Genomic DNA, 15,707 nt, shown 5'->3' with positions numbered 1-15,707 from the left:
ATATCAGTATTTCACAAACATGAATATTCTCTCACTCATCCTTTTCTTCACATACCTGACACTGGTAGCAAGCATGGAAACATGTTTGGACAGTGTGTGCCAAATAAAGGAGCCAATAATCCGATTCCCGTTCCAGATAGAGGGAAAACAGGAAAAGACATGTGGTTATCCAGGGTTCAAAGTATCCTGCAGTGAAAAGGGCCAAACACTGCTCAAACTACCTAATTCAAGAGAACTCAGCATACAAAGAATAAACTATGCAGCACAACAACTATGGGTAAATGACCCCAACAACTGCATCCCAAAACGACTTCTTTCACTCAACCTCTCAGGGTCTCCATTCGATGCCGTTTACTACCAAGAATTCACCTTCTTTAACTGCTCCTTGAATTTGGAGTACCTCATGTATCGTTACAAACCAATAGCTTGTCTCAGCGACGCTTCTAAGTACGCCGTTTTTGCAACACCTTCCCAGAGTGTGTTTGCTCACTTGTCATCTATTTGTGACTTGGTTGACACGGTTAAGGTTCCTGTTCAGTCGCCGCTTTCCGAGCATGTACTGTCGTCTGACCTCGCCGACGACCTCCGCCTCTCGTGGGATTCGCCGCCGTGCGGAAGGTGTGAGTCCCACGGTGACCGCTGTGGCTTCGAGAACAACAACACTTTTGAACTCCACTGTTCAAAAGTCCCATCAAAAGGTACTAAATTTATTCTTTCATTGCCTTTCTTTCAGATGTTTGATTTCACTTTGATTCTTCCAGCTTAATTTTAATCCCGTTTCATTTTGGAGAATTAATCGTTAGGTAATTAGATGAAAGAGTTGAAATAAATAACTTCTAGTTGTTTTTTTAGTTAATATGGAGAAAAAAATTTTAGTGGACTCATATATTTGATGTGTTTTTCTAGAGATATTTCAATCAGTTCATCTTTCGCGACTAATTTAATTCGAGGTGATTCTCATAATTAAGGTTTTAAACTCCTTCCAAAAATAATACTGAGAGGTTTGTTGAGTTTCTTAGTGTGAACTGAACTATCATCATTTGATATATTTTTTTTAATTAATAACTTGCAGCTGTTGATAACCTGGTTAAGTCAAATTGGATGAATGAGAATATATGCTTCTAAATTATGAATCCGTGTATAGAAAAATAACATTCTTTCCCATGAATTAAGATGTGAAAATGTAAACAAAGTTAAGACAACGAAATTTGCTTGTTTTAAGTTTATTTAAATAGAAGAGAGGATTTGGTGAAGCTTATAAAATACTGAGGTGGGAGACTACATGATAATTTATTTTATTTCTCCACTAAAAAGCATGGATTGCTCATTGCAGTTTTCTTCTTCCAAAGTTGAAACAGCAACTTTAGCACTTTAATACTATACATGATGGTCCTTATTACAAGTTGCAAAATAATTAATCATGAATTTTTTTTGACGTTTACAGGGTTTTCCCGTTCTGCAAGTTACGCCTTAGCCATTTGCATAGGGACACCAGTGTTTTTGTGCTTCATTGCAGTAGTGAGTTGCATATGCAGCAGGTACGGAATTGGGACCCACGGTTGGGCTTCGGCTAACGGGAGTGTGCCAGATTTTGAGCCTCTTATTGGCCCAGAGCGCACCAACATTTCGGGCCTTGATGGGCCCACGATTGAATCCTACCCAAAAATAGTTATAGGTGAGAGCAGATGCTTACCCAAGCCCGATGACAAGACCTGCCCAATATGCCTATCAGAGTATATACCCAAAGAGACTGTGAAAACCATACCCGAATGTGGACATTGCTTTCATTCACAATGCATCGATGAATGGCTTCCGCTGAATGCGTCGTGCCCAATTTGCCGAACTTCTCCTCCCAAGTTACCATAATCTATGTTGCACTGAAACGGGACACGAGATATGACATGATACTTCGACACGTTAATTTTAAAAAATGTTAAATTTTGACACACGTATTTTGATATTAAATAATATTTTTAATTTTTGTAATATATATTATATTTAATATTCAATAATTTAATAAAAAAACAAAGCTAAATTTATAATACTCATCAATTTTGCTAAGAAACATAAGATAACCCAAATATTTATATTAAACTCAATAAAATAGTAATCGTAATCCAACGAATCTAACAGTTGAAACTCAAAACGTAACGCAACCTTTAAACCTTTTTTGAGTGTCGAAAAGTGTCAGACACGACGTCAAGATTTTTGAAGTGTCGGTGCTTTATAGATCACAATTACTTTCTCGATCGTGGCCATAATGCCAGTGCTTTTTATTTCCAAATTATACACTAATTATTTTTTTTGGATTATATCCGGGTATCCCCACAGCCGATAGTCATGAGACTAATCTCTCGCCCCGGTCACCGCACTAATCATTTTAGTTTAGTTGTTATTAAAAATGTGATAACTTTTTTTTTATGGGTGCTCGACAAAACCAAATGTAGAAACAAGAAATTTTCAAACAGGCATAATTCGTTAATTACTAAGTTATTTCTATTGCATTGTAATGCTGAAACAGATCTTACAAAATTAATTTTAGCATAAGAGTATTTCATGGGCTTGAGAGCTCTATCGTGTTCCAGAATTTTTTCAATAATTGCTTGTTTTTCTTCCTGAAGTATGTAAGAATCATATACGAAGCTGCACTTGTCAACTAGATAAGGAAATATGATCCTAGGACTGATCCTATGATTATCACAATTAAATTTAGATAGAAGTGATAATTTTTTTGCTGGTTAATAACCATAAAGCAGGACTAAGCTTGAAAGCTAACCTCTGATCACTAGAGGTGTTGATGATTAACCTGCAAATTACACCAATAGAACTCAATTTATGTAATCGCTCGCTCAAAAAAAAAAGAATCATGACTGGCCTTAAAAATTTCTATTAATTGAATGCTAAGTATTAGTAAGCCTTACAAATGCAATTAATTGTGACAGACCTAACGTTGACATGCATTTGAAATGAGTACTAACTATGATAGTATTTGTTAAGATTCGCATAGATAGCTAGAAATCATGGTCAGGTCAACTAATTTGGAAGGTTAATATTTTCATCTTCCAAGATTGCATCTATATGATCTGAACATAGAACCTCCTAAAAATGGGAAACTCAATGCTTAACCATATAAGTGTCCCCCTTGAGACAACTAGCTATTACTAGTATTGTTATTAGACGCGACTTAATAAAAAAAGGTTACCTTATGACCTAATAAAGTTCATTGGTTTGTGAAGAAAATTAAATAACATTAACTGTTTAACACACGAACGTATCATATTACTACTAGAATATACAAATGGTTGTGATTTTACAAACTATCGCCTAAAAATTACTCAATAAAATGTCAACTTATAGGATTCAATAACATGGCCGAAAAAGTTTACCAAAAAAAATAAAAAATGGCCGAAAAAATATCAATTTTTCTTTTTAGATAAACTATATATATATATATATATATATATATATATATATATATATATTCTACATGAAGCAATTCTATTAGAGGCAGAAATATTTATGTCATTTTGAGGCTAAGTTTCTCTCCAAAATAGATAAGTTTTGAAATCGATTCTTGCTCCTAAACTTTCATTAATAACTCATCTGTAAATATTATTAATCAATTTAATTAATATAATTATATTTTACCAGTAAAATATAGTTAAAATTAATTATCGCAAATAATTTATCTAAAGCAAGTTTAAAAAAAAAAATAACTCCAAAATTTTTGGGTCTGTTGTTACCTCATAGATTTCGATTTATTTATTTTTTATATGGTCCGATATTGTTCGGGATCAAATTGAGTAATAAGAAGTAGTTGTTTTATCTTATATCAATCATCAATTCTTACGATCCATGTTTGCATTTCCGTCCACGTGCAACGCGAGACCATTAATTTTATTTTTTTCCTGAAGCTGATGCTTAGAGAGAGAAACCGAAGAAGGTAGAAACAGTGGCGATCGAATCTACAACAACCGTTTCTGATTTCATTTTGAGGCACTTTGAATTCTATTAATCTTAAGAGAGTAGAACACCAATGGCCGTGTAAGTTAATTACAAACTAACTCCTTCAAATTTGTTTGTTGTGTATCAAATTTAATTTCACTGGAACTAACTTCTGTTAATGATTTCACCCAAAATTGAGATTGAAACAGGGTTGCTTCTGCTCCTGGGAAGGTGTTAATGACAGGGGGTTATCTCATTCTGGAGAGACCCAATGCAGGGCTTGTCCTCAGTACAAATGCTCGCTTTTACGCCATCGTAAAACCCCTCTATGATGAAACCAAACCTGATACCTGGGCATGGGTTCGTTCTTCTTCTTCTTCTTCTTCTCCTCTTCATACCAATTTCAATTCATTTATCTTATATTATAATTATACTCACTAACTAACTAACTAGTATCTCTCATTTCTTGCTTTTTCTTTCAGTCTTGGACAGATGTTAAATTAACCTCTCCTCAGCTTTCAAGAGTAGCCTTGTACAAATTAGCACTCAAAAATCTTACCATCCAAACTGTTTCCTCAAGGCACGTTTTTTTCTTCTTTTTATGTAATTCAACACGAGGAAACTTATATTTACAACCTTTTTTTCCTTGTAATTTCTTACGACTAAATCTTAAATCTTAAATGTTAATTTCCACCAATCTTACGGTTATAATCTACGATTATAATTTATTTAGAATTAATAATTAGTTAATAAGTGTGATCCAATAAATTATAACTGTTAGATTGACAGAAATCAACGGTTAAAATTTGATGGTAAGGGATTATAAGCGAAAAGAGGTCATGAATATAACCTCCCTCTCAAATTAATTCATTCACATTTGTGAACTTCGAAATTTGCACCTCATTCATTGGCAAGTGATATAGAAAACTGCATATGGTCTAATACAGTTATTGGCTTATTGGTTCAGTGAAACAAGAAACCCTTTTGTGGAATATGCACTGCAATATTCTGTGGCTGCTGCTTATGCAACATTTGACCAGAATAAAATGGAATTGTTACACAAACTACTTTTACGAGGTAATATTATGTTTCTCAAACCGTAAGTAAATGAAAAACAGCTTCAATCCTCCAATTTTATGACTGGATTGAACTTGCAGGTCTTGACATTACAATTTTGGGTTCCAATGATTTTTATTCATACAGGAATGAGGTAATCCAATGATTTTTTATTCATACAGGAATGAGGTAATTTGCCCTTGTTTCATTCTATTCATTGACTTTCTCCTCCTTTGCCCCTCAATAGCCTTTCTCCTTAAATGTTGATGGCTTGAACGTTACATAATAGTATTTTAAGAACAAGGCATTTTTCTCTTAATAAATGCTTCTGCAGATTGAGAGACGTGGACTTCCTTTGACACCAGAATCATTGGCCTCCCTTCCACCTTTTGCCTCCATTACCTTCAACACGGATGATGGTAATGGAGCAAATTGCAAGCCTGAAGTAGCTAAAACTGGTTTGGGCTCATCTGCAGCAATGACAACTGCTGTAGTTGCTGCTTTACTTCATTACCTTGATGTTGTAAAGCTTTCAACTTCGAAAGATCATCAGGAAAGGAAGGATATTGAAGATCTTGATCTGGTGCATAAAATAGCTCAAACTGCACATTGTATTGCACAGGGAAAAGTAGGTAGTGGGTTTGATGTCAGTTCAGCCGTGTATGGCAGTCAGCGCTACGTGCGGTTTTCACCAGAAGTGATTTCTTCCTCTCAGGTCTTCCCCCCTCCTCCTCGTGTCATGTGTCTTTTGTTTTGAGCAACAATGTTACAATTTTTTTTCACTAAAGTTCATCACATAAACATATATAATAAAAAGATATATGCTTTTGAACTAACTATGCAAGTGTTATGAATCTATAGACTAAATATGGAACTGGCATAATGCACTGACCCATATTTGACTTCCATCTTGAGATTATTGACAACTATTATATGTGGATTTTTGAAATGTTCATGACAAATATATTTGTAATTTTATGTAGCCAACACTGCATTGCATTCAGTCTTTTTCGGCAAACTTGTAACTTGGTTACCATGTTCTTTCCATATTGTATTTTTCTTGGGGTGAAATAAACCTCAAGGTAACTAATTCTTGCTATTAGCCGCATAATTTTAGTTTACCCATTGTGATTAGGATTTTTCTGTTGGTTATCTTTTAAATTGACCGAATGTTGTTTTGGCATGACAGAAATGTTCCAGAAACATCAATAACTTCATTGTCTTTGTTTTATTGTAGGATGCAGCTAAAGCACTGCCTATCCCAGAAGTTATCACTGACATTCTAAAAGGAAAATGGGACCATGGCAGGACTGAGTTCTCTTTACCCCCTTTGATGACTCTTGTAAGCAACTTAAATTTTGCATATGACTAATATGTGTTCAAATGTATTATAATTGTGGCTATGGATACTCGCTCCTTACCCCCCCCCCCCCCCCCCATTGTTTCTCGTTCTTGGTTGAACGGGGCGGGGTGTACCTAAATCTATATTTGTACTTTTGGTTTCCATTCAAAACCTCCTTTTCATGGAAAAGAAAACAAAAATGATGTCTTACTTATCATATAGTCTTCTCCATTAAGCATTCCTCTAGGTTTTTCAAAATTTCAAGTTTTCTGTTCCATGAACAGCTTTTCCTGTCTGCAATCTACATTTCTGAGTACTTGGGTTCTTTTTATTTGTGGGAATCCAGTGCATTGTCAGCTACTGATGCTTATGAGATATTTATTAAGAACTTGGATGGACTATACTTGATTATGACAATTATGTGAAGCAAACAAACAACTGATAACACTGATGTCAGAGGCTTTAGTTCACAAGAATCAGTGTTGTTGTCTTGATTTAAGCAAAATAATTTGTATGACCATATGAGATTTGGAGACTAAGAGCCTGTTTGAATCCTCTCTTTTTTAAGTTAGAAGCTACTTTTAAGCTAAAGGTAAAAAAAAGAGCTTAAAAAAAAGCTAAAAGTTGTTTGGTAATTACATAAAAAAATTTGCTTAAAAGCACACATTTCAAGAAAACCCTCTCTCTCTCTCTCTCTCTCTATATCTCTATGGTTCTTCATTTAAAAAAAAGCACACAATTTAAGAAAAGCTGATAAGAGCTTAAAAAAAAGCTCCTCGTAGGAGCTTTTGGCTTTTGTCTTTTTTCTTCATTATATAAAAAAGAACTTTTCATTATAAGAGTTTTTCTCAAAACTTGTTTAACCTAGCTTCTACTTATAAGGAGAAGAGAAACTAAAAATAAGGGGATCCAAACAGGCACTAAGAGCCATTAAAGGCTTATCTATTACTAATATTTTTTTATGGTTTTTTTTATTATTGTATTTTTCTATAAATATTTTATTATATAAATTTTTTTGTGCAGCATGTATAAACCTTGATTTGCATTAATATGATGACCTAAGAGAGAGAAGCTTAATGCTTCTTCTGCAATAATAATATTAAAATCACGTTAACTAACCTAATTCTACAGTAAACCATTTTAACAGACAGAAAGCTTGGTGGTTCAATTTTTGCGGTATATTCTGAGTGAGTCGGGCCTAAAATTCACTTATGTAGTATCCAACTTTCTATATAAAAGAAGTTGAACCATATATTACAAGATTGAAATTTTTTTGTCCACACCTATATATTGACAACAGTTAGTACTACTTTGCCTCTTGAAAATTTCATCTTTATTTTTGTTCATGATAAGATAGATGAAATGGTGGTATATTTTTTTTTTGTTGCTAATTTTCTTGTCCCAAGCATGTGAATTCTCTTGGTTCCCATACTGATATCTTTCTTTTTTTAGTTACTAGGAGAACCGGGAACTGGTGGATCATCCACGCCATCAATGGTTGGTGCTGTCAAAAAATGGCAAAAGTCTGACCCTCAGAAATCCCTGGACACATGGAGAAGATTGTCAGAGGCAAATTCAGCATTGGAAATGCAACTGAACTTGTTAAACAAATTAGCAAAGGAACAATGGGATACATATAAATCTGTAATTGACAGATGCAGCATGCTCAGATCAGACAAGGTATTTCTTTGAGATCATTTGCGGTTGTTTAATTAATTGAAGTAATTTGAAAATCGGAACATTTATTCTTATGCAACTAGTTAATTGATTGACTATTCTCACCATTATACTCCACACTTCTTTTTGTTTGTTTTTCATGAAATAGGACATCTTTATTGGTTAGTCTTGTGCAATTCTCTTATTACAATTGATGTATTTGAAAGAGATTACATCCCGCTGTTTCTCTGTCTGGAGCTACCCTGGAAAGGTGTATAGAAGCTTATTTGCAGGAAATGGTCACAATCTTATAGGTTAATAGAATTAAAAAATTAGCTTGAGAGTCTGACTCTAGCTAGATTGAGTTTTGGAACTAACTTGGAATTTTAATATTGTTATATTGTGCCTATTGCCCGCCTTCATACTTGATATGACTTTATTGCCCAAGGTTTGTGGCTCACAGTAAATTCTAACCTGATGATATGGAATGGTAAAAATTTCCATGACCCAACTTTTAATGGTCAGTTTGGTAACCCTTAAAAATGGAGGGTGAACACTTCATTAATGAGATTGATATAAAAAACTATCGAAAACACATCCGATAATTTTTTAACCCAATTTTTCAGTGCATACTAAATTGACCCTTTAAGGAGGAAGAATTGAGGGGATCCTTTTTGGTTTATCTTGCGGCATGGAGAGGAGAAAATAAAATAAATTACTCGTGCCTGGCATCTCATGCCCAGAAATTGAATTTAATATTGTTATTATTAAATCTATGATTCATGTAACTCTATATGAAGTTCTGTAGCAATTGAAGCCTGGGTTTATGTTTCAGGTTTTGAACTTCATAAGCACATGTGTGAAATGATTTTCTTGAGATTGCTCTTTCATGCTGTCAAGTTTTAATGATCTTTCACATATTCTGACATTTCTTTTTACTTTTCTTCCTTTTGTCGATGTTTGAAATTCAAATTTCATAATCAGTGGATAGAACAAGCTTCTGAACCTAACAAGGAAGTAGTTATTAAAGGACTGCTAGGTGCAAAAGATGCCATGCTGGGGATTAGATATCTTATGCGCCTAATGGGTGAGGCTGCAGGTGTTCCAGTAAGTTCATTTCACTAATTGAGCACTTGTTTCTACGGTTATTTGTTCATATGATGTCAATTTTGCTTATAAAAATGTATGTCCAAGTGCAATTTACGTTACCTTTATGAATTTGTTTTGTTTGAAATTTAGTGATTTTGCATCCTTTAGAATATCTAGAAGATATATCTTCCAGATTATTCAAACAGAGAGCATGCATTACCATAATGCATTGCCATAATATATCTAGTGATTTTACTCCTGTTAGCTTAGAAAATAGAAAGTACAATCTACAATTGATGAACCCGCTGCATGGACAAATTCTTTTTAGATCTTTTGTTAGACCATTTGATTGGAGAAAGTAACCACAAAATAATAAAGAAAATGGAACTCTGGTTCAGTAATTTAGTTATAAGAGTTACTTTGCTTCAACATGTTAATAACGATTTAGATTGTGTTTATGGAGCAGAAATGCTATACTTACATGGTGTTTAGCTTTTATAATCTCTATTGTAGTGTAGTTAGAGGTTTGGTATTAGAAATTCACATTTTTGTTCCTGATTGATTGATCATTTGAATATTTAACAATTTATGAGTTCAGCAGTCTTATCAGTTGCATTGCATACAGATTGAACCAGAATCACAAACACAACTTCTAGATGCTACAATGAACTTGGAAGGAGTATTGTTGGCTGGAGTTCCAGGGGCAGGAGGATTTGATGCAGTATTTGCTGTTACTCTGGGAGATTCGAGCAACAATGTTACAAAAATGTGGAGTTCACTTGATGTTCTTGCCTTGTTGGTTAAAGAAGATCCTTGTGGCGTTTCTTTAGAAAGTGCTGACCCACGAACCCATGAAATCACATCAGCTGTGTCTTCAATTCATATTGAATAAGTTCATTTCCATAAATTAAATATTATAAGTCACCACAAAATTATTCCGCAGAATGTGACTTCTAGACTAGGAATTAGTTTCTTTTCAATCGGGGAAAAAATGAATGGATGACTGAAAATAAGCTGTTAGTTTTTTGTGAAGGTGCGCCCCTCCAATTGTGCTTGGGTTTCTAAATGAGTAAGGAAGTTCTTTGAATTTTCTAGCTTCCTATAGTCAGGAGGTGTATCATCAACATTTCGGATTTGTTACCCAAGATATTCCTTGCTTGTTCCGATGTGTCCACGTTTCTATAATTGGTCGAGAAAATATGTCAAATAACTCAACCAAAACCTTGTTCCTCGCAACTTTATCTTCCCTGTTGTTATGTCTGGTTTGCTTGTATTGCGTGTGATGTAATCCTAACATCATTGGCATGAGAAGAACCGCTAACCTCACTAGCCCACAAGACCAGCGGCAGTCCTAAAAAGGTTTTATTTGCAGATGAAATGAAAATTACAACTGACAAAGTAAATTTGCCGTAAATAGTGGAAGTTGGGGTGTCAGAGAAATAATTTTTCCACAAATGGCTTCTATCTGTTTCCATAGAGCTATGAGTGACCATAATGTTTGGAGAAAAATTTGCTCAACTACCATATGAACAGTAAATTTTTTCAAAATGACACGCTTACAAATTTGCTATTGCAGGTAGCAAATTTTGTTTGCATACATGGCACCTAGTTCGCTATTGGTAATAGCAAACTAGGTGTCAAAAGTCAATTTGCTCACAATAGTGAACTAGGTGTCAAAAGTCAGTATGCTCTGAGCAAAAATAGAACATGTGTCATTCTTTTCTTAATTTGTGACCTTACACAGCAAACTAGTACTTTCCACTGATTTACTGTACCAGTTTAAAATCTTGATCCCAACCCGGTTGAACCACCGGCTTTCCCGTACAAAGATCCTCTTCCTCCATTTCATTAAAACAAAGCAAAGCAAAGCAATCAACTCCTCCACACCTCTCGCTCACTCGTCCTCCCTCAGATCCCAACTTATACACATTACCAAAATACCAAACCTTAATTTCCCCCCACAACGCTAACCAAACCAACCTGCAAAACTGAAACGAAATGAAATCACCACTCATCAATCACATTACAAACATCACATTTTCCCTCCCACTCACCGATCTCCTTCGCTTAAAAAAACAGATGAAAGAAGAGAGCTGAGCACAGCTTGGAAGAGAGAAAGAGAGAGAAAAAAAGATGAAAAAGTGAACTTGCACTAGTTTGCTGTGTAAGGTAGCGAACTAGGAAAAAGATGACACGTGTCCTGCTTTTACTCAGAGCAGACTGACTTTTGACACCTAGTTCGCTACTAGCAGTAGGGAACTAAGTGCCATATCTACAAACAAAGTTCGCTACCTGCTGTAGCGAATTTGTACGCGTGACACTTTGAAAAATTTTACTGTTCGCGTGGTAGTTAGACAATTTTTTTCCAAACAATGTCATTATGGTCACTGTTCCTCTATGAGCTACATGATACACACAATGATAGAAACAACATTTGAATTTGTGCAAGTTTAGCATAAAAGATAAAAGATTATGGTACTACCAAGAGTATGACAATATTTCTGCCTGACATTTCAGAACACAGATAAATAACCATTCACTGTTACGTGGTAGCGCTGTACAATTTCATATGCAATAATTCTCATAAATATGCACACCCTAAACTTCATGTAGGAACTCATCAAAGAGAAAAAGAGGAAAGGCCAACATTGCAAAAAAACATGAGACCAGCCATCCAAGTTCTAGCAGCTTGGAACTCACAAAGAAAATTACTGATTAAAAATAAAATTCTCACCAGGAACGCATTCTGATACTAAATTTCCATAATAATGGGCATATAGATATTTCTCTCACACTTAGCTAGCATTTGATTCACATTCATTGATTGAAGAAGACTGATGGTTGGTGATTCTGCAAGTCCTCATCCCAGAGTCTGGTGAGGAACTGGACTGCTGTTGAAAATAGCCACGACCTTAATGCAAATTGTTTATCCATTCAGATTAGGATATTCATTGTCTATCCTAAAACTGGCACACTCTGCCAGAGCTTTTGCATTGAGCTCCCTACTATAATTCCAGACATAATTCAGACCCACAAGAAGCTCGGTGATTATTTCTTCTGTCTTTTCTTGATTTGCAAAGTAAAGGGTTTGTACCAGAAGCACATTTGTCCGGGAAACAAAGCTCTGCTGCTCAAAGCTTCTCTCAGATTGCCATCTTATCATGTTATGAGCAAGAGGTGCCAGCCATTCCAATATGCTTGACATTGCTTCAGTCCATTCTTCTGCTAGACCTGTGTCATAGACTGATGATGACGCCATGGTTTTGGTATATGGCTTTAACTTGGCCTTGATGGCAGCTTTCATACGTCTTGGTAACATGTTGTACAGGTCATCTCTTGCATCAACACCAATCAAGTGTGGAGAAGCTGCTAGCTTCTCAATCACAATGATAACATTTGCATAGTGCAGTGCTAAAGCAGCAGCACCAAGGGTTTCAGGTGGAGGATTTAATAGCTTGCACAGAGATTTGAAGACGGATTGAGTATGATAAACTACTTTTCCAGGACCAAAAGGGATTGAATTAACATCTTTGGGATTCTGAATTCCATAATGAACACCATTTGCACTTGAGTGGCAGTCAATGACAGATGAACTGTCCCAAGCCATACATCCTTTGAATGGTCCTACTTGAGTCAGTCGACCAGGTTTCGTGTGAGTTTCCTTCCTACTAATGGCTGCAGAGTGTCCATAAAACTTCCAAAACTTGCTCCTTTTATTTGTTGTAGTGACTGGGACTGATTGATTCGAATTCCTTCCAAGAGGACCTGAGTAAAAATTTACATTTGTATTCTTTCCTAAAATTCGGCCTGACTTTGTGGATGAGTCACCAAGAGGACCTGAATGAGAAATACTGGCTTTATTTGTTCTAACAATTGGACCAGATCTAGCAGCAACAGCATTAAGGGGTCCTGAAGAAAATCTGGCAACATTATTCTGTGATGGGTGGAATGAAGATTGCAATAATGCAGAAACTGATTGACTTCTATAAATGAAATCCGCATTCAAGTCACTTGAATTATTGGCTCCACCAACATCTACCATCTCTTGAATTCCAAATACATGGTTGATCTTACAGAATATTGTGAATAAGGATCTTGCTAAAAGATGTATTGCATAATCATATGTCCTGTTCCACAGAGAAATATCCTGCAAGTTCTTCACCTCCTGCCTCTTCCATCCAACCTTCTTCTGAAACTCAATTAAAGTTACAACATCTGACTCACCACTAGCTTTCATTCTTGTAAGAGTTTGCTCAAGATCAGCAAGCACTTCCATCTCTTGAAACAAACTTGCATTAGTTGATACGAACTTTTCCATCCTTTTGATCTTTTTTTCCATCTTCTTGCAAGTGAATTCCCACCCATATGGATCCACACCCATAGTGATGAACTCATAAAAGGCATTCTCAAAACCTTTCAAAATTGGATCACTGCATTTCTTCCCAAGCCTAGCCACAGACTCAGCCACATGTGCCATATTCTCAAGTATCTCCATACAGATCAAACGTTCAATGAAATAATCATCATCTGAAACTGAAACAAGCTTTCTTATGCCCACTGAATTTGTGATCTCCTCTCTCAACCTAGCAACCTGTTTATCACTCAAAGACTGCCATATATTAACCAGCTTGGACATCAAGCTAGCTACTTCAAATGCTAATACCCCAATCACCACCTTCTCAGAATTAGCATCATGCTTCCGAGGAGGTTTCCACAGATTGCGAAGCCATGATTCTGCAACCATCTCTTATGATCTAGGAATGGTTAGAAACTATGCTCTTTTAAGACAAGTCCTTCGTCATAGCTCTGTTATACTCAGCAAACAAAACACAAAATAAGATTGTTAAATATCTAATACAGATACCAGATAGATTTCAACCTGTATATCAAATATTTTCAACCTCTTATCTAGAAATTACCCACTACTTGTATGAAAGGAAATAAAATATGTTTATAATATAAGTATATAACTACTTGTCAGTCAAAAAAAAATCCAACAACATAAGCACTCTATCCTTTTTTACCTGCTTTCTTTTACTATTCTGTCCCATGGCAGGAAAAGAAGGGGAGAGGATGGGATTAAGCTTGCAATAATTCACTTTGGTCTAGTGTATACTGGTTTGGTCCTATTTCTGCCTGCTACATAGCATCCTGACATCTTGTAGTCATGCCAAGCTATTCCAAGTGTTTTAGTTTAAAAGTAGATTACATCATATTCTTGAGTTTCACAAGTTTTAAGCACAAAAATAGATCACTCGGGAAATTAAAAGCATCTGTTTCCTTTTTCAAACCAGTCGAATCTTTGTTCCCCTTCTTTTTCATATGGTTCAAATTCATTCCGCATATTAGGCATTTTGGAAGAATGGATAGATGAGGCTTATGTAAACTACTACCACATCTTACAGATTGCTGATTTAGCTCTTAATTTGCCTAAATTTTGGATTATTTGGAAAATTATAGGAAAAGCAAAATACTAAAAGTTTGAAATGCATATATTATGGGGATTGATGAAGAAATGATAATATATCAATTAGAAATTCTATTAAAGGATTAAATTAAATGAAGATATGATGCTCTAAAAGTTCTTAATTCTGACTTTAAATTTTAGTTGAAAAGAGTTCTTGGACCTGAAAAATGCATTTGAGAAAGCTTAATTTTATAAATCAAAAAGAAAAAGGGAAATATTCTTTATGTTTTACATGCTTTGTGAAGTCATACAAATCTAACAGATGTATTAATTCCTGGCATCAAATCATCAAAAGTAAACCAGAATGAACTGACTCTGGTGCCACTGAAAAATTTACATATATTCCGGTACAAGAAAAAAAAAAAAAAACTTTATATTCCCCCTTGTTACTCTTTTTGGAGTTTGTCTTGGCTCTTCAACTTTCTGATGGATAGAAATGCTTAATTGAGAAGCAACAAGGGAATATAAATTTTCTTTTCTGGTAAATATTGCTGAAGAATATATACTGAAAAAAAAGAGAGAGAAGAAAGCTACATGACATAAACCTAAATATGGATCCTATTCTCTGTCTACTCATTCATTAAATCAAGAATTAACTAAATTTCAAAGTTGAAGGGGACTACATTTTTCTGGGTGAAAGGTTTAACACAAATTCACACTACATTTAGAAAGGAAAATGACAAATCTAAAATCCCACCACTAAATTCAAATCCTACTGGCAAACCCAGATTCCAAAACCTTTATTCTTTATTCTCTAGGGAAACAAAAAACAGAAAAAAAAAAAAAAAAAAAAACTTAATTTTTTGCCAATATACATACTTTACAGTTTACATCACTTCATCAGCTTGTTTACTTATAAGGGCAAAAAAAAAAAAAAAAAAAAAATTACACAAAGACTAAAATTTAACACAATAAAGTGATAGTAGCAAGAATGAAGCACACAAAAAGCCAAGCAATAGAATAAAAGGAGAAACACACAGAATGATGAAGCACAATGGAAGAGCCAGAAACTCACCGATCACAAAAAGCATAAGCAACAAAAGAATCTTTGAGGAGAGAGCAACGTAGTGGAAGATGAGGAAGTGAAGGAGAGAGAAGAGAGAAGAGAGAGAGGGAAATAGATGGGAAGCTGCAGTGTTAGAAAACAAGGTG

At 35.0% G+C, this 15,707-nt stretch overlaps 3 protein-coding genes across 5 annotated transcripts; 2 read left to right on the top strand and 1 right to left on the bottom strand.

Annotated features, from left to right (window-relative positions):
- Nucleotides 1-19: 19 nt before the first annotated feature.
- Nucleotides 20-1,883, top strand: LOC133302487 (putative RING-H2 finger protein ATL21A). The gene is made up of 2 exons (XM_061502264.1): nucleotides 20-698; nucleotides 1,445-1,883. The coding sequence occupies exons 1-2, from the start codon at nucleotides 20-22 to the stop codon at nucleotides 1,864-1,866; spliced, it is 1,101 nt and encodes a 366-aa protein (XP_061358248.1). The 3' UTR covers nucleotides 1,867-1,883.
- A 1,953-nt stretch (nucleotides 1,884-3,836) lies between these two features.
- LOC133302500 (phosphomevalonate kinase, peroxisomal) lies at nucleotides 3,837-10,294 on the top strand. 2 transcript variants are annotated; one of them, XM_061502293.1, is made up of 10 exons: nucleotides 3,837-4,044; nucleotides 4,145-4,305; nucleotides 4,428-4,525; nucleotides 4,913-5,022; nucleotides 5,103-5,155; nucleotides 5,336-5,716; nucleotides 6,239-6,343; nucleotides 7,796-8,023; nucleotides 8,984-9,106; nucleotides 9,714-10,294. In XM_061502293.1, exons 2-10 carry the CDS (start codon nucleotides 4,183-4,185, stop codon nucleotides 9,978-9,980), a joined length of 1,488 nt encoding a protein of 495 aa, XP_061358277.1. In that variant the 5' UTR covers nucleotides 3,837-4,044; nucleotides 4,145-4,182; the 3' UTR covers nucleotides 9,981-10,294. The 2 variants fall into 2 exon arrangements, with proteins under 2 accessions (XP_061358277.1, XP_061358276.1); XM_061502292.1 differs by having other exon boundaries at nucleotides 3,838-4,044; nucleotides 4,155-4,305.
- Nucleotides 10,295-11,598: 1,304 nt separating this feature from the next.
- LOC133302501 (protein PSK SIMULATOR 3-like) lies at nucleotides 11,599-15,707 on the bottom strand. 2 transcript variants are annotated; one of them, XM_061502295.1, is made up of 2 exons: nucleotides 15,571-15,707; nucleotides 11,599-13,894 (listed from the first exon to the last, which is right to left on the bottom strand). In XM_061502295.1, exon 2 carries the CDS (start codon nucleotides 13,830-13,832, stop codon nucleotides 12,015-12,017), a length of 1,818 nt encoding a protein of 605 aa, XP_061358279.1. In that variant the 5' UTR covers nucleotides 13,833-13,894; nucleotides 15,571-15,707; the 3' UTR covers nucleotides 11,599-12,014. The 2 variants fall into 2 exon arrangements, with proteins under 2 accessions (XP_061358279.1, XP_061358278.1); XM_061502294.1 differs by lacking the exon at nucleotides 15,571-15,707 and adding an exon at nucleotides 14,113-14,530.

Source organism: Gastrolobium bilobum, unplaced genomic scaffold (genome assembly GCF_033153095.1).
Source record: "Gastrolobium bilobum isolate Gb01-03AN ecotype WA unplaced genomic scaffold, APGP_CSIRO_Gbil_v1 utg5446, whole genome shotgun sequence".
Classification (NCBI taxonomy): Eukaryota; Viridiplantae; Streptophyta; class Magnoliopsida; order Fabales; family Fabaceae; genus Gastrolobium; species Gastrolobium bilobum.
This window is presented reverse-complemented; position numbering and strand designations above follow the sequence as displayed.